The 18044-nt window shown below is 35.7% G+C and overlaps 2 protein-coding genes across 2 annotated transcripts; both read left to right on the top strand.

Annotated features, from left to right (window-relative positions):
- Positions 1–10897: 10897 nt before the first annotated feature.
- Positions 10898–12097, top strand: LOC128552837 (citron rho-interacting kinase-like). Its single transcript, XM_053533897.1, has one exon. The coding sequence runs from the start codon at positions 10898–10900 to the stop codon at positions 12095–12097; it is 1200 nt and encodes a 399-aa protein (XP_053389872.1).
- Positions 12098–12362: 265 nt separating this feature from the next.
- On the top strand, positions 12363–17787 carry LOC128552836 (uncharacterized). Its single transcript, XM_053533896.1, has 4 exons — positions 12363–13397; positions 15011–15095; positions 16808–16988; positions 17124–17787. Exons 1-4 carry the CDS (start codon positions 12363–12365, stop codon positions 17785–17787), a joined length of 1965 nt encoding a protein of 654 aa, XP_053389871.1.
- The last annotated feature ends 257 nt before the right edge of the window (positions 17788–18044 follow it).

Here is an 18044-nt window from a genome sequence, read left to right as displayed (position 1 = left end):
ATTCTCGACCGGAAGTGACGTCATCAAAATTCAAAGTCATTGTAGAGGCTCGGGACTGGCATCATTGGAAAGGCCTTTTTGAGTAGGTTCAGAAAATATGTACTTTTATGAGTCTATCACGTATGATTTTCTAGATATCGGAGTTTAAAACAAAGTCATGCATGCGTTATAACCTGGTTTTTCTCCTTCGTTATTGGACAGAACCTGGGCATGTAGGGTATCTAATGAAATGTCTCGATGAGCGCTATTTATTTTGAGAGTCGAATCGAGTAATCACTCATGCGTAAAAACAACTTTGGAACCTTAGGTTTGGTTCGAAGCGTGAAGCCGTTATAAAGGTCTCGTCGAGTAGGTTCAGAAAAGATATACTTTTATGGGTCTATCTGGTACCCAAATATAGGGTTTTAAGCGAAATCATTCGTACGTTACAGCAGCAGCAGCCACCACCACCACAGCAGCAGCAGCATTTCAATTAGTGTTTGGTCACATTGTCCATGGATCCTTACAATTCATTAAGAGAAATTTCTTTCAGAAATGACACATTTTTTTTAATAAAATTGCTACAGTATGTTTCTGATTTCAGAACTAAGTTGACAAAAGCTTGTGAATCGGTACGTCCAAACTTGCAATATTGTAAAATCAAAATGAAATCAAGATATGATCAATAATGTGTCGAAGAAAGAAAGTTTAAACCAAGTGATAGTGTTTTGGCACTTTTACTTTCCCTGGTAAACCATATTATCATGGTGCTTATACTGTTGAAAAAAGGTCAAGTGATCTAAATTAAATATTAAAGAGGCACCACAAAATAACTGTATTCTTTTGTGTTTCCATGATTGTAATTTTATAGGGTTTGCATGAAGAAAATGAGAAGTAACAAGTATCTAGTTACAAAATTGACAGTGACATATATTAGGCTAAGACAATGTGTGTAATGTCTTAACATTTTATCGAAAACTGTAGCAATATGTACTATGCTGAAAAGAAATTGACTGAATAAGTTCACAGATGAAGTTGTCAAAAGACATTTATTCAGGAATGGCCTAAATTGTCCACCTGAAAACTTGTAGTATATCTGTATATTACATGTTTTTCAAGAATGATTTTCATGAGCTTTTTTTGAGTGAAAAAAGTAGGTCACTAGGTCGTGGTGGGTCTTTAACATTCCCGGGAAGCGTAGGCAAAACCATTTATGTCATACAAATCTGTAAAATGGGTACATTGAGAGAAATAGCTCGGTCCCACAACCGGTTAGTGTTATTTTACTTGTGAGTGATAAGAACACTATCAATAGTCAAATAAAACTTCAGAATTCAGACAGTCCTCAACAACTGGATAAAAATTACCCACTTGTAATCTCAACAAAGAGATGAGCTGATAAAACTTATCTATGAATATGAACATTTGTTTCCATATTTTCCTGCTAGAACTGTAACAATTTTTCATGACATTGAACTTACAGATTTTAGCACAATCAAATAATATCCATACAGAATGAACCCAACAATTTATTAAACCGAGAAACAGTATATGCGGTTCTCCATATATTCTTGTTCCAAAACCTAACAAATCTTACTGGTTGTGTAAAGATTACACGAAAGTTAACAGTGTTACAAAAACTGATTCATTTCCTATGCATAGAGTTGACGACCATGTTGCCTGTTGTTATCTTCGATGACCATAATCCTCCCGCTTTCATTAACAGAATGTCAATATAATCAGAGATTGTTGATACGGAGTACTTTACTCCAAGAGTATAACTTGGAAACGTTATTCTAGATGCCATATCCAGGAATTAAATCATGTGTTCTGCACTTTCTAAAACTGAATGTCATTTAGTATAATATAATGAACAAAAAAGAAACTTTACCGATTTCTGTACAAGTTTCTTTAATGTTATTAAAAACGAAGTCAACATATCAAATGGCCCACATATGTTGGGGCGAATGCTTTTGTATCAAATTAAACCAATTTTAACTGGATTATACGTTAAAAAAGAAATTTATTAGGTCTTCTCTCTTTTTCATATGCCTAGAATTCTACCAAATTTACGTGGACGTGCCATTGGAATGCTTAATGCTGATATGGCGACGAGTGAGGTAGCCAGGGTCGTTGGCAGTTCTAGCCGTGCTATTCGTAACCTTTGGCAAAATTTTAAAGCATCAGGGCGTACGGAAGACTTACCACGTAGTTAACGTCCGCGCGTCACGTCGCCTGGGCACGACCGCTATGTCATGGATACCCACATATAAAATCGTTTCCAAACTGCCACTGCAACTGTTGCTAATAGCTCTGGAACACATAACCGAATATCTAACCAAACTGTACGTAATCGTCTGCGCCAGTGTGGTCTACGAGGACGTCGTCCTTTCATTGGCTATGTTACGTCACCGCGTAAATTGTGTTAAATGGACACGTATGCACCATCGCTGGTTAAGGCAACAATGGAATAGCGTGTTTAGTGTTCGTTTATCAAAGTGATGACAGGGTTAGAATATACCGTAGAGGAAATAAACATTGTGCCGACTGTTGTGTATTTCAACGAGATCGTTCGGGGTGTGGGTTCCGTCTTGGCCTGGGTAGAAATTGCGCATGGTTATCGCACACCACTCGTAATGATCGATCGGAATTTTAGCGCCTGGTTATCGCACACCGCTTGTCGTGATCTATTGGAATTTGAATGCCCAACGCTACCGATGTGAGATTATTGCGAGGCACGTCATTCTACAGACGGAAATCGACACACTTGTCGGTTCTATGCGCCAACTGGCAGTTACTTTGTTATTGTTCATATTTGCTTGTTTGTTTTTCTGTTTTCTTTAGTATTTTAAGTAAAAATCAAACAGTTATGGCTACGCACTGCAGATGTAAATTAAGACTATTTTATGTGGCAATAATAAAAGGGTAATAGTCTGTGTATGAATGGATTAGTTGATTAAAAGCAACGACACAAGTTCAGACACAAAAAATTAACAACCGAACGTATTTGAAGCGGCATTGAGTTTGTCGGCGATCTGTTAACGGCAATCATTTGATTATTTTCAATCATCCTTTCATCACGTACTTTCGGTTTTTTAATCAATCCTTGCACAATTCATTACCTTAAATATTTTCCTTCCAATTTGGCACTTTGTTTCTTTTTTTTTAAAATGGAAAGAACTGTGTTACAACAAAAAACGTCAGGGTCGGAGCACAATGTTATGCTCGGTCGGGTAACCGTAAATACATGTACCTATTTCTGACTTAATATTAACTATCTAACATTGCGGTCACAATGTTTTTATCAAGATAATAGAACATAATATCTTTTTTTTAGGTAATATTTATATTTCATACAAGAATGTGATAATTTGAGAAAGACACTGTGTCTTGAATCATTCTACGTCCACATCTGTTTTATGTCGAGACGTTGGCAATGACATGTGGAGAATTGACAACCCGCCGTTATTGAAATACTGTTGACAAACGGTGTTAAATCCAAAACAAAAGCATTTAGTGTTACAAAATCATTTGAAATGAAAATTTAAAAATACAGTTAAAGAAATGTTAAAAGGATATGCAAAGACAATTATGTATAATACAGTTGATGCTCGAAATTTCGAATTCGTGTACTTTAAAAGTCCAGCTATCTTTATTATATTTTCAATTCCCGTCCCGTCCCGAAAACACGCGCAAGTTTTATTCGCAGAGACACTCTGCTTTTAAAACCCATAAACTAAACAATTATCAAGTTTTTCTAATATGGGAGGATGCATTTTTTAATGTTGCTTTTCTGTTTATTTTTGTCTATTATTTATTTCACAGATTGTATTTAACTGTCAGACTACAAGTATTTAATGTTGTTGTCATAGCTCAAACGTTTAGAAAAGATGAACAAGAAGGATACACTACCTTACGTGTGTCTGGTGTATATTCTCCGCAAACTATTTCCAGAACAAACTTTCATCGCCATGTGTCTTAAATTAGCACTGTTAAGAGCCTTTTGTAAAACAATAGAGTAATACAGAAAATTATTATTATAAACGTGAAAAAAATTGAATTCGAAGATCTTGTAATTATTACTTCAATATAATTTTAAATATACTGACGACAAAACACAATGTGCGGTTAATCATGATCAACATAATATTATTCTCTTGCACAATAAGGTCCTTTAAATAACGATAGATATTAATTTGATGTTAAGATAAACGATCTATCCATAAATAATCTTTAATAACTTTAAACTGACTTAACATAGTACAACCAAATAGTGTATGCATTTATTGTCCATGCAATGTGATATCGCTGACTTCAAGATCAATTATAGACTACCCCCTTGCACATGTATTAATTTTAATCGATAGATTATTATAAACATAAGGTTGTAAATATTATGATCAGGTACTATCGCCATCTTGAATTTAGAATGGCCTTCATTTGGGATGTGATTCGGAAGTGAAACAAATCTTTCAGCTGCAACTGGCCAATACCACCAAGTTTCCCACAGAAAGTAAAGTAAATCAAGTAAATAGTTTACCTGTAAGTTTCCGAAGGTTTTGATAACATTTATAGATAAGTTTTTAATTGAAATTTCAGAAAGTCATGAACTGTAAAAGTAAGTCCAAAATCACAGTGTCAATTAATTAGTAAGATAATTGAACTAATACTAAACTAATTTCACAATTTGCAGTCACAATTCACAAAATGTTGAAATAAAAACCAAGAGGTCATTCTGAAGATACATAAAAATAGTGTAAGGTGTCGAAAAGATTTAAATATAAATTGTTTGTATGGTTCATCAAACTGCCTAAAATTGTGAGACAAATCTCAGACGCTAAGTGAACAGATTTAAAAATTATCCAAAATTGGTGTGTAAAGGTATTTTGTTAGAAAATCAGGTACTTCTCTTATCAAATATGTCAATTAAGACCAAAAGACATGGTCAATCCCCAATTATTTACGCTCGAACTATTATCAGAATATTTTTGATGAACCAAGAAAGTTTTCACTTTTGTTTTTGTCCACGAGTAGAATTAACAGTGTTTGTTTACATTTATATGATATGTGGCATATTTATTAAAGACTGATATATATATATACTAGTCAAAAGTTCCAACGCCCGTATGTACATAAGTATCAATATTTCATTTAATATTATACCAAATACACTGAAATTTGACATGAGTATCACATAACTATCCTGTAACAGAATAAAAAACAAAAACTTATCAAAATACCACAGTAGACTGCGTAAAATGTATTAATTGATTGAAGGGTGCATTTTTAAAGTTTGCAGGATAAGTCTGAAGCGCGGATGTGACCACTAGCAGTATTCACTACGGCTTAAAATTGTCGTCGCATTGATGCGATCAAGCGAATCACACAGTAATGGGAATGTTATGTCACTCCTGGATAATTGCTTCGGTTGGTTTCACGAGTTGCACGTGGCTCGTATAAATATGGCATACCTGCAGCAGAACGGCGTCAACATTCTTGATTGGCCTGCGTTATCTTCCGACATGTCGCCAATTGAGCACCTGTGGGACGCGCTCGACAAGGCGATCCGCCAGCGTCATAGACAGCCTGGAAACCTACAAGAACTAACCAGTGCGATTATCCAGGAGTGGCGTAACATTCCAATTAACTTTGTGCGTCGTTTGGTCGCATCAATGCGAAGAAGATGTTTAGCTGTGGTGAATGCTGCTGGTGGCCACACCCGCTATTGACTGATCCTGCGAACTTTAAAAATGCACCATTCAATCAATTAATGCATTTTATTGTTATTTTATTGTTATCTACTGTGTTCTTTGTTAAGTTTTTGTTTTTCATTCTGTTACAGGATAGTTATGTGTTACTCATGTCAAATTTCATTGTATTTGGTATAATATTAAATAAAATATCGATACTTATGTACATATGGGCGTTGGAACTTTTGACTAGTATATATTTATAGCAGACCAAATGTGATTACAGGGTTATCCGTTTTATTGATATATATTCACATAGTGGAACATCATCATGTACCCCTAAGCGTTGTTAGTTTGTTTGTTTTGGGTTTAACGCCGTTTTTCAACAGTATTTCAGTTATGTAACGGCAGGCAGTAATAACCTAGCCAGTGTTTCTGGATTCTACACCAGTACAAACCTATTCTCCTCAAGTAACTGCCAGCATCCCCGCATGAATCAGAGGTGGAGGACGAATGATTTCAGACACAATGTCTTTAATCAAATCGTCACGGAGAACATACGCCTCGCCTAGGGATCGAACTCACGACCCCGAGATCCGTAGATCTGCGCTGTCCATATTGAGCTAAGCGGGCGGGCTCTAACCTTTGTTAGTAGAACAACTTTACAAACAGGTAAATGTCCTTTGTGGAGAAGGTCTGTTTTGAAGTAATTGAATAATTTGACATTAATACACCGCATTTAAAATGATTTATCAAAAATTCATTGCACTTAAGCTGAATGATTATTAAATATTTTCAGCTTATTTCGGCCGGTAATGCAGACTGGGACTGTGGATTGCGGACTTACAATAAAGGAGGGTATTCTCAAACTGTATACAAGTAAGTTATATGTGATCTAGCATCGTAATACTGTTAGTGCCATTTTTATGTTAAAAGAATATATGGAGAAACAACGATGATGTCAGTTAGGTCCGTTTTATTGTATATGAATTACGAGTCTAATTCATCAGCATGCTTAACAGCGTGTATGAGCTTTTTAAGTCGTATGTTTTCTCTCTTTCTTTTTTTGTGTGACTGTATCTATTCAAAGACCTTTTTATGGAAAAGAAGCCAATGGGTATGTATCACTGACTTGTTCTCTGTATTTTAAGTATTGCACTTTTTATTACACATGCTGTATGTTTCATTAAGTTCACTTAATAAAAAGACTGTGAAAAACAAGGTCAAAATAACATATATAATCCAATAACTCCAGGTAAAGAGTCAAACACTCTTCCATTGCAATCCTGCGCCGCAAGAGGCTCACTTATTTTAAATCAAAGTGAACCCTATGCGCAGCTGATCACAACATGTTTTATAAGTTGTTGCTAATGTCATAGGGCATGACAGTGTTGTTCTGATTTTAATTGTTTTACATCTTCTTAAATAAAATATAAAGCATACTAAAATTGTTTTTGTTGTAATTAAATCGAGTACACCCCTTTCAAGATTCAGTGAAACAATTTCACCTAAATATTCTTTACTATAATTCCGTACATCTTTTCAATCCTTTAACCCTATACTTGACATAATAAATTACCGTTATCCTTGTCTACCCCGGTCCCCGACCTGAACTGTACTAACCTTTAATATATGTCTTTGTATTGCAATAATCGAGAGCAAGTGTAAATGCTTCATTGCACTTGCCTTCTTGATGTAAATGCATATATAGAGAATTACCTATATGTATAATAAATATATTATCTAAGATAATTATTACTTTGTTACAGTTTCAATATTTATTCATTGGGAAAAATAAGTGATCCCAGGTGTGTAGCACCCAAAGAACCCACATCTTCCAGAAAAATATAAATATTTGGCAGAAGGGTTGAGCTAGCCTTCAGGCACGGCAAGGAAAGCCCTTCGTCAATGGCGCCCAAAACATGGATTGGGTTGTATTAGACACTACACAGATCACTTGAGAAACAGTACTTTCACTTTTGGTTTGAGATTTCCCTTGAGTTCACCTGAGAAATCATAGATTTACCTGTGACGTCACTAACGGTTATGAACAATTTCATTGGATATCATATCCACGTGGTATGGAATACCATCTCGTTTGTTTACTATCGACACGTGCGCACGGATTTTGACAAGTTTGACAGTTACGCATATTGGGCCCTAAACACATCGTTAGCTCATCAGCATCTTTCGGATACTTTTTCTGGATGTCGTCGTCGCCGCGTTGTTGACCTGGAACTTTGGAAATAAGAATGCTTTGACATTCAAAACTTTTGTTTGTGCGTTGACATTAGTTAATTTAGTGCTTAGGATATAGTGTGTTAGTGCTGGAATAAGTGTTTCAAAAGTTATTTGGAATTAGGATATGTTTAGTGGGTAAGATGTTTTTCTATTTTTCTGCTTAGTTATAATTAGACTGTGATTGAATTTTACATTAGCAGAGTTATACATATATTTTTGACATTAGGTTATTAGAAGGTTTGTTGATATTATAAACCCTTCATAGTAATATTCAGTTATATAGTCTAACAATTTATTTCCTTAGAAAGTTGCAGTTTAGAAAGATTACTTACGGACTAATTCTTTAACACCTGTCCCACTCCAACCCGATAAAATCCAGTACTCCTATAGTATACCATATAACCTAATAAAATACTGAAATTTCCAATAGCCATGACAGCTCCATCGGTAGCGATGTAGGGTTATGAGAGAAACAGATTTTTAACCCGTGGGTTCGAAACGAAAAATTTCCAATTTTTTTTCTCCTAACAAGTGCCGTCTTTGTTATAAGGACATTTAATATAGTCTTTCTATTGTTATTTCGAGCAAAATGTAAGAAGTAAAGTGTTTTCTCACTAATAAATAACAATAAGTAATGGTTTACTTACTTATTGGAAATGTTCTCCCTGTGGTTGAACTACGTAGCTCAAGGATGTAATCTTGCAGAAATACTGAACGTATTCTATGCAGAATATGGCGTCCTCACTGCAGAGTGCGGTATACCAGAATGCCCTGTTCCCAGCTATCCCAACGTACATTGGCTCGTTTTGGCGGGTGTCGTAGGTCACTGATCATCTGTCACGGGTCAGTGAACCGCAGCCACTACAGAAGTTTGAATTTGTTTCTTAGCATTTAACGGTGTTTTCTCTTTGTAATATTACCAAAGGGAAAATACATAGGTCTAGCTTATAAAATCCTTGCAAGGTGTTGACATAAACGTGAAACAGAGGCAAACCGTATTTTATTTCAAGTAGAAAAGTATATCTTCAAGTAGTTTTATTTGAAGTGATACTTCTTTACAGCAAAATAAAATTTTCGAGAAACTTGATAAAAGTGTACGATTCGGTAATGTACCGCGACAGCGCATAATTCGATACGGTATAACATATAAACATTGTATAGTATTACAGCGGAATTAGCTCAGTAGGGAGAGCGTTGGACTTGAGATCTGAAAGTTGGTGGTTCGAATCCCGGCAAAGACTTAAGTTCTTTTTTCTTTCCAAAAGAAAAGAATAACACTGAACAGTCATTTTTTATTTGTCTTATTGTAAATACATGTGAATGGGAGATATGAATGCAAGTGTTATAAAGTTTTAAAAACATTTTGTAAGCTATTATACATTATATATTGCAGTAGGCTATTTCACTTACTGACAATAGAAAAAAGTGAATAGAGTGAATAGCTAAGTGGAAAGTGACCTTCAGTGCTAAAAAGAAAATGCAATTTAGTGAAAAGTGAAAACAATAAGTGAAAAGTGAAAAAATAGTGAAAATTGAAGTAAGTAAAATTTATATAAGCGAACGCTAAGAGAGGAGATAGATGTGAAGTGAATAAATAGTAGAATAGTGATTCATAAGTAAGTGAATGAAATACTGAAAAATAGTGAAGATTAGTGAAAACTGAAAGATCAGACACACATATAGAAGATAATTGTACTTTCAGAAGCTGAGTAGTAAACCGGATAGCAATAAACATAACAGTAAAGTACCGTATAAAATAGTGATAGTCATTAGAAAACAGTGAAGAAACGTGAACAGTGAAGGAAGTGAAAGGTTATTTGACACTGAAAATTAATAGTAAAGTGCAAATACAGTAACTGGTGGGCACTTTTTAAAGTGAAGAAAAGTGAAGTAGTGAATATTAGCGAAAAGTGAAATTAAGGAGTTATAGCGCTAATATATTGAGACGGAAAGGAACCAAAGTCGGAAAGGAGAGATTGGAGGAAAAACAGAAGAAAAGAGATAGATTGAGACAAGATTTAACTGAAATAGAAAATGAAAGGCGGAGAGTGTTATCTCAGAGAAGAAATCAACAGCGACGTTTAGAAATGATTCATAGTTGTAATCCTTTCTTCTATGAAGTCGAGCGACCAAGAATATCTACAGAAAGACTTAATATAAGCAACCCTGATCAGCAAATAAATACGGGAACCAGACAAATATTAGACAGAGAAACTGTGCAACCACGTTTCGTGAAGCAACACAATGAGGACCTCGCAAGTTATATGGACTTAATAAGTCCTGAACCAGAAAATATACCAACTGCCACACACGGTATTGGAATAAGTGGAAACGTACATGAAAGCGATAATGATAGGAGAGAAGCAATTGCTCAGACTGATCAAGCAACAAACAGAAATCTATATTTCGCTTCAGGAAGTTTGAACATGTCTCAGGACATACAAAGAAAACATGATGAATTAAACCAAATCATGGATAGGGATGATATCCGTCAAAGCATTAGGAGAGAAGTCTAACTTAGACTTTCATAGTGATAGAGACAGAAATAGAGATATAGAATATAATGCAGACGACATTAGTTACAGAACAAGAAGCCGTATGGCTGAAAGTACTCGCATTGATGCAGAAACTCATGTGATGGGTAAGAGAGATCGAAATGGTGACAAAGTAGATGTCAGTATCGAGACAGATAAGCTAAAGGCGAAAGTACGGCAATTGAGTATGAGGAAGGACACCAATCTGGATATTAATTCCTTGCAAAGAGGCGCAGAACTTCCAGATCATAGAAAAGAACACAAGAATGTAACTCCCGTAGGTATAGGTATGAATCCTGAAATAAGGACACAAGAAGTCAACTAAAATTCATCGATAGAAAATTCAGGGAACATTCAGACATCAATGTAAGAGGAGAATTGAATGAAGGTAATTCAAACACATGTATAAAATCTAAGAAGTTTAGCATCCTGCAGCAGATAGAAAAGAAGAAAATGGAATTGCAAGAGCTACTGTTGATTCAAGAGAACGCAGAGAAACACCTAAAGATAGATGAAGAAAGGAGACTTATAGAATTAGAGAAGCAACGAAGGATGATGGATATGTTGACTGAAAGAGAAAGGGTAATAGATGAAAGAGAACAGAAACTTAAAGATGATGAGAGAGATTTGTTATTGAAGTTTGAAGAACTGAAACGGATAAAGCAAGACGTTGTAAAGTCAGAAGAAGAACAGTTTGTTCAGTATAAAACAATAGAAAGAGATATCATCACTAAAAATAAAGCATTAAACAAGAGAGAATCAGACATTAGAAAAAAGGAAGAGATAGTTAAAGAGTTTCAGCAGAAATTAGTTCCAGAAGTAAAGAAAGAGACAATTATTCAGCAAACCCCGGAAATTAGTCCATTTTCTAGTGACGAAGTGAAACCTAAGAGTGAGGTCACATTAAACGAATGGAAAGCCGAGATAAGAAGTTTAATTGCTACAGCATTGTACCCAGAAAAAATGATTACACAGGCTGTTAGAAAATCATTGAAAGGTCAAGCCAAGAAAGTTCTGTTAAACTTAGATCCAAATGCTAGAGCTGAAGAAATTATAGAAAGGACAGAAGATATATTTGGAGATATGTCTAGCAAACAGACAATTTACACGGAGTTCTATACTGCATCACAGAAGCCAGACGAATCTATAGCAGATTGGGGCTTACGACTTGAAGAGAGTTTGATAAAAGCTTCTACCAAGAAGTCAATAACACCAGATGAGAGAAATGAAATGCTTAAAGATAAATTTTGGAGGTCTCTGTACAGCAAAGATATCAAGAACGCAGTTAGAACATCCTTTGAAAGCGGTGACAGTTTTGAAATGCTTAGACGGAAAGCAAGGACTGGGGAGCACGAAACTAAAATTAGTGCTTTAAAGGCTGACATAGCACTACCTAAACAAGAAGAGATCGCTAAGGCGGTGGATAAGCAAACAGAACTTCTTGAAGCTATGATGAAGCAAATGGCAGAATTAAATAAGAAGACTATAGGAAAGAAAATGAAAATAAGCCACAAGAGCATAGAAATAGAAGATATGGTGGGTACAATAGATGGAATGGTCCAAGGGATTACAATAGATGGAATGGTTCGAAGGATTACAGTAGAGGAGCAAACAGCTATAGGAATCGATTTGACGATAGGAGTCATAAATTAAAAGAGCAAAGCCCAGATACCGATATGAAGCAAGAGGAAAAGAAAGGAGATATGAAAGTCAAAGAGGAGAAGAAACAAAATTCAGAGAAAGAGTTAAACTAGTTGGCGCTTCTGTTGAAGGGTACAGCAGAAGCAGAGAGGAAAATAAAGGCCCAAAGGATAATCAGATAAAGACAAGATTGATCGGGAAAGCAAATGAACATGAAATATTGATAAAAGATTGTGTGACAAAAGCATTGATTGATACTAGTAGTATGATAAGCACAATGTCGGAAAATTTCTATAGAAGTATGACTGATAGGCCAGAACTAAGAAGTCTAGAAGATTTTGACATTGACATATATTGTGCAAATGGACAGGAAGTGCCTTATAGTGGTGATATAGAGCTAGGTGTAAAAGTTCCGTCATTAAGTGACGAAGAAGTTGTTGCTCTAATTTTGATTATACCACAAACAGAATACAACCAAAGAGTACCGGTTATTATAGGCACAAATCTAATTCGTGAGTTTTCAAAACTAAGTAAAGAGAAGGAAGCTGATACTTTTCCAAATGAATGGAAAGAATCATTTGATGTACTATCGGAGACCACAATTGGTAAAGTTAAAGTCACGAAAAAGATTACATTGTTACCAAGGGAAACCAAAACTGTAACAGGTTTCATACGCAAGCAGAGAAATGTAGAATCAGCTGTAACAGAATGTTTGGATGATATAAATTCTACATCTGCTGTAGTCTGTCCACGAGTTGTCTCGTTGAAAAATCCCGGTAGAACATCACGTGTGCCGGTACGGCGGTTGTGCAACATCAGTGCTAAAACCATGCACATAACAGAAAAAATATATATTTGCGAACTGCAGGAAGTCACTGTGCTTAGAAGTATGCCGATCATTGACAATCGTTCAATATTATCTGATATTTCAGAAACAAGCAAATCCTCTTCTTCTCCTCCAACAAATCTATGTCATCAGTCTGAATCTGAAAAAGATAACAAAGCCATGAGTGATAAAGAATTTAATAAAACATTTGGTGTCAATCTTGAAAATGTTAATTTGTCTGAAGAACAGAAAATTAAAGTACAAAAATTATTTCAGAAATGGAATGGCATTTTCCCTAAATCATCCACAGATCTTGGACACACATCAGCCGTAAAACATAAGATTGAATTGTTAGATGAGAAACCTTTTAAAGAGCCATACAGACACATACCACCAGCGATATTTAACGAAGTGAAAGAACATCTCCATGAAGTGTTAAAAGTCGGTGCAATTAGGAAATCTAATAGTCCATGGTCATCAAACTTTGTAATAGACATTTACGGATTAAGTCTACGTGGACTGTGAACACCTAAGACGATCGATTTTTCAAGGGGACCGTCTCAACATGATAATTTTAATTTATCTTTGGTAGGAAAACATTCCTATAATGATGGTAAGGTCTGGCTTAATATGTCACTGCACAGGATAATATTTGGATTTGTCTGTCCGTCCGTCCATTCGCCAGAGAAATGTTTTGTTATACATATCGCAAAAAGTATTTGATCTAGCGTCATAACACTTTCCTGAAATGTTCTTCAATATTATAAGTTGCGCATCTGCGACAAAGTTGAAAAGATGAGCTAGTCTGATCGCAATGTATCCGTATTCCATCGTCGTCGTCGTCCAACATGAAAAAATCTAAACAGGGTCAGTTGGGATCAAAATGTAGGTCAGCAGGTAAAACATTGTGAAAACTGTAGAAAACTTAATATCTTGCGTCTCCATTCCTTTGTTGTTATTATACGCCCGAAGGGACGTATTTTGGGATACCACAGGTGTTCCTCTGGCTGTCTGTCTGTCTGTTTGTCTGTCTGTCCGTCTGTCCGTTAACAATTTCGTGTCGACTCCGCTCCTTGAAGGATTTTAAACAAACTTGAAACAAATGTTATCCACATCAAGAGGACGTGCAGAGCGCCTGTATCAGGTGGCTTGCTTTAAGGTCAAGGTCACACTTAGGGGTCAAGGTCATATGACTTTGTTTCGTGTCCGCTCTGTAACTCTTGATCTGTATGAGGGATTTTAAAGAAACAGTGCACAAATGTCCACCACATCGAGTCGACCTGCAGAGCGCATGTTTTGGATGGCTAGATACAAGGTCAAGGTCACACTAAGGGGTCAAAGGTCATATAACTTTGTTTCGAGTGCGATGTGTAACTGTTGAACTGCTTGAAGGATTTTAAAGAAACCTGGCAGAAATGTTTACCACATTGAGACGACGTGCAGAGCGCATGGCTCGCTTCAAGGTCAATGTCACACTTAGGGGTCAAAGGTCACATGACTTTGTTTTGTGTTTATGTTGCATTGCATTGCGGTGCTCTTGGTTTTATTTGGCATATCCATTTTTTGTCCACTTAAAATATTTTTTATTGAATTACTTCCCTTTTATGTTACTATAAACAGGTTATTTTGTAACATTTTTATTACTGGCCGTAGGGAAAAAAGCCGATACCACTTTTCTGTGGTACAACATGGATGGTACCTGCAAAGTTAAGGTGTATTTTGACATATCTGTACCTGGTAATGATTTTAGTGGACTTAGAGTTTTTTCGGGGAATTTCTTCCCTTTGTTGTCCTTTTCGTTTGGGCTTCAACAGTAAAGTTCTTTAAATTTTGCTCCCATCCCCTGATATAATCCTTCGGGCGTATATTGCCCCGCTTGGCGGAGCACTTGTTATTTCTGTATTAGCGTTAAAGACTTTGTATTTGTATAACTTTATTGTTTTAATTTGTCAGTAGTGGATGGACGAAGAGATGGACAGTTTTTTTACTAGATAAATGAACGGAAGATAGGAAAATAATCAAAATAGAAGAAAATCTTCCTATTTATACTGTATTATGGCATAAACATGAATGAAATGAAATTCATTTCTTGTTGACAGTTATCAGTTTATACTATCAATCCGACATGTTTTCTTCTACACACAAGGAATCCACAGACATGTACGGTTCTTGAAAGTCGTTGCCGTGAGTGGCTCCATACAGAGCTCACACACTTGTAACACTTCAATCTGCGATTGAATGTTCTACAGTTATTCTGTAATGACATATATATTTGTTCAATTTAGTACATTTAATTAAAAAGGGGCATAATTCTGTCAAAATCCAAACAGAGTTACGGGGATTGCTTTTCTTGGTGTAGATTTCGATAGTAAATAACTATTTTAAGTTTCAAGTCAATAGCTTTGATAGTAACAGAGATATTTGACTTTATCAAAAACTTTAACCAAAAATTCTAAGTTAAAAAGGGGCATAATTCTATCAAAATTCAATCAGAGTTATGCGGATAGTTTCTCCTGGTGAAGCCTTTGATAGTAAATAACTATTTTAAGTTTCAAGTCAATAGCTTCGATAGTAACAGAGATATTTGCCTTTTTCAAAAACTTTAACCAAAAATTCTAAGTTAAAAAGGGACATAATTCTAACAAAATTCAAACCAGAGTTATGGGGATTGTTTCTACGCGTGTAGACTTAAATAGTAAATTAGTATTTTAAGATTCAAGTCAATAGCTTTGATAGTAACAAAGATATTTGACTTGATCAAAAAAATTAACAGAAAATTCTTAATTAAAAAGGGGCATAATTCTGTAAAAATTCAAATCAGAGTTATGGGGATTGATTTTCCATGTGTAGACTTCGATAGTAAATAAGTATTTGAAGTTTCAAGTCAATAGCTTTGATAGTAACAGAGATATTTGACTTTATCAAAAAATTTAACCAAAAATTTTAAGTTAAAAAGGGACATAATTCTATCAAAATTCAAAGCAGGGTAACGCAGAATGTTTTTCCTGGTGTAGACTTCGATAGTAAATAATTATTTTAAGTTTCAAGTCAGTAGCTTTGATAGTAACAGAGATATTTGACTTTATAATAAAATTTAACAGAAAATTCTTAATTAAAAAGGGGCATAATTTTGTTAATATTCAAATCAGAGTTATGGGATTTGTTCTTCCTTGTGTAGACTTCGATAGTAAATAACTATTTTAAGTTTCAAGTCAATAGCTTTGATAGTAACAGAGATATTTGACTTTATCACAAACTTTAACCAATAATTCTAAGTTAAAAAGAGGCATAATTCTATCAAAATTAAATTAGAGTTATGCGGATAGTTTCTCCAGGGGAAGTCTTTGATGGTAAATAACTATTTTAAGTGTCAAGTCAATAGCTTCGATAGTAACAGAGATATTTGCCTTTATCAAAAACTTTAACCAAAAATGCTAAATTAAAAAGGGGCATAATTCTGTAAAAATTCAATCAGAGTTATGGGGATTGTTCTTCCTTGTGTAGACTTTGATAGTAAATAAGTAGTTTAAGTTTCAAGTCAATAGCTTTGACAGTAACAGAGATATTTGACTTTATCAAAAAATTTTAACCCAACAGAGATGCCGACGCCGACGCCGGAGCGAGTGCAATAGCTCTACTTTTTCTTCGAAAAGTCGAGCTAAAAACAGGCACATCCAAATTTATATCACCTACCGCATAGTGATGATATAATAACTCAAACCCTGTTGCCGTTATAAACTCTTTTTCATATCGCGCTTAATATAATTAAACTATGTTGAGACGGTCCCCTTGAAAAATCTATCGCCTTAGGTGTCCACAGTCCACGTAGACTTAATCCGTAAATGTCTAATAGTGAGGAAAAAGGATGGATCGATTAGATTTTGTATTGATTTCAGGAAAAATCAACCAACGGACCAAGAGAGATGCCTATGCACTTCCACGGATAGAAGACACTTTGAATTGCCTCGCCGGATCAAAATATTTTTCAAAACTGGACTTGAAATCAGGATACTGGCAGGTAGAGCTAGATGAACGAGATAAAGAGAAAACAGCCTATCAGGCTGGGATTCTACGAGTGTAATAGAATGCCCTTTGGTCTATGCAATGCCCCCGCAACCTTCCAGAGGTTGATGGAGCGTTACATTGGCGATCTCAACCTGAAGGACTGTTTAATTTATCTCGATGACATCGTAATATTCTCTTCTGACATAGATTCCCATATAATGACCGACTTGATACAGTGTTTGAACGTTTGGCTCAGTACAACCTGAAAGTAAATCCGAAGAAATGTGAATTTTTCAAGAAGAAAATAACTTATCTTGGGCACATAGTCTCAGAAGATGGCATCCAGGCAGATCCTGTAAAGGTAGAAGCCGTAAAATATTGGCATATTCCTAAAAATGTGAAGGATGTTCGGAAATTTTTAGGATTCGCAGGATACTACAGGCGATTCATCAAAGGCTTTGCATCCATAGCACGACCTTTAAACAATTTTCTTATTGGAAAACCTGTAAATAGAAAGAAAACATCAAAATTGTCAAAATCAACAAACACAGTTCATTTTAAATGGGAAAAGGAACAACAGGAATCATTCGATTTAAAGAGAAACTTATCAACCCGCCTGTACTTGCATATGCCAGCTACGATCTGCCGTTCAAGGTGCACACGGATGCTTCATCTTCTGGTCTTGGAGCCGTCCTCTATCAACGCCAAGATGGAAAAGACAGGGTCATTGCTTTTGCGAGTAGGAGTCTCAAGCCTGTGCGGAAAGGAATTATCCGGCTCACAAGTTGGAATTTCTCGCCCTAAAGTGGGCGGTGTCAGAGAAATTCCACGACTACCTATATGGGGCGAAGTTAGAGCTTGTGACGGATAACAACCCATTAACTTATGTAAGTTCCACCGCTAAGCTTGATGCCACTATCGCCGCTGGCTTGCTTCCTTGGCAATTATAAACTTCGTACCGAAATACAGACCTGGGTCGAAAAACACGGATGCGACAGCCTATCTCGTATGAAGCAGAAGGAGAACCTTTCAACCATCCCCAGAGACGCTGTTAAAGCAGTTATCCAATCAGCTCTTACTGATGGTGCTTTAAGTGACTCCCTCTCTATGCCTGATGATGTAACTTCA

This window comes from Mercenaria mercenaria, unplaced genomic scaffold, assembly GCF_021730395.1.
Source record: "Mercenaria mercenaria strain notata unplaced genomic scaffold, MADL_Memer_1 contig_3209, whole genome shotgun sequence".
NCBI classification, from domain to species: Eukaryota; Metazoa; Mollusca; class Bivalvia; order Venerida; family Veneridae; genus Mercenaria; species Mercenaria mercenaria.
This window is presented reverse-complemented; position numbering and strand designations above follow the sequence as displayed.

Bases quoted from the DNA above. Each gene is read 5' to 3' on its own strand.
- LOC128552837 (XM_053533897.1), top strand. From the start codon at position 10,898: ATGGAATTGCAAGAGCTACTGTTGATTCAAGAGAACGCAGAGAAACAC.
- LOC128552836 (XM_053533896.1), top strand. From the start codon at position 12,363: ATGTCGGAAAATTTCTATAGAAGTATGACTGATAGGCCAGAACTAAGA. The intron at 13,398-15,010 runs GTAATAGACATT...TCTTGTTGACAG, and splicing joins GTCCATGGTCATCAAACTTT to TTATCAGTTTATACTATCAA. The intron at 15,096-16,807 runs GTGAGTGGCTCC...TATTGATTTCAG, and splicing joins GGTTCTTGAAAGTCGTTGCC to GAAAAATCAACCAACGGACC.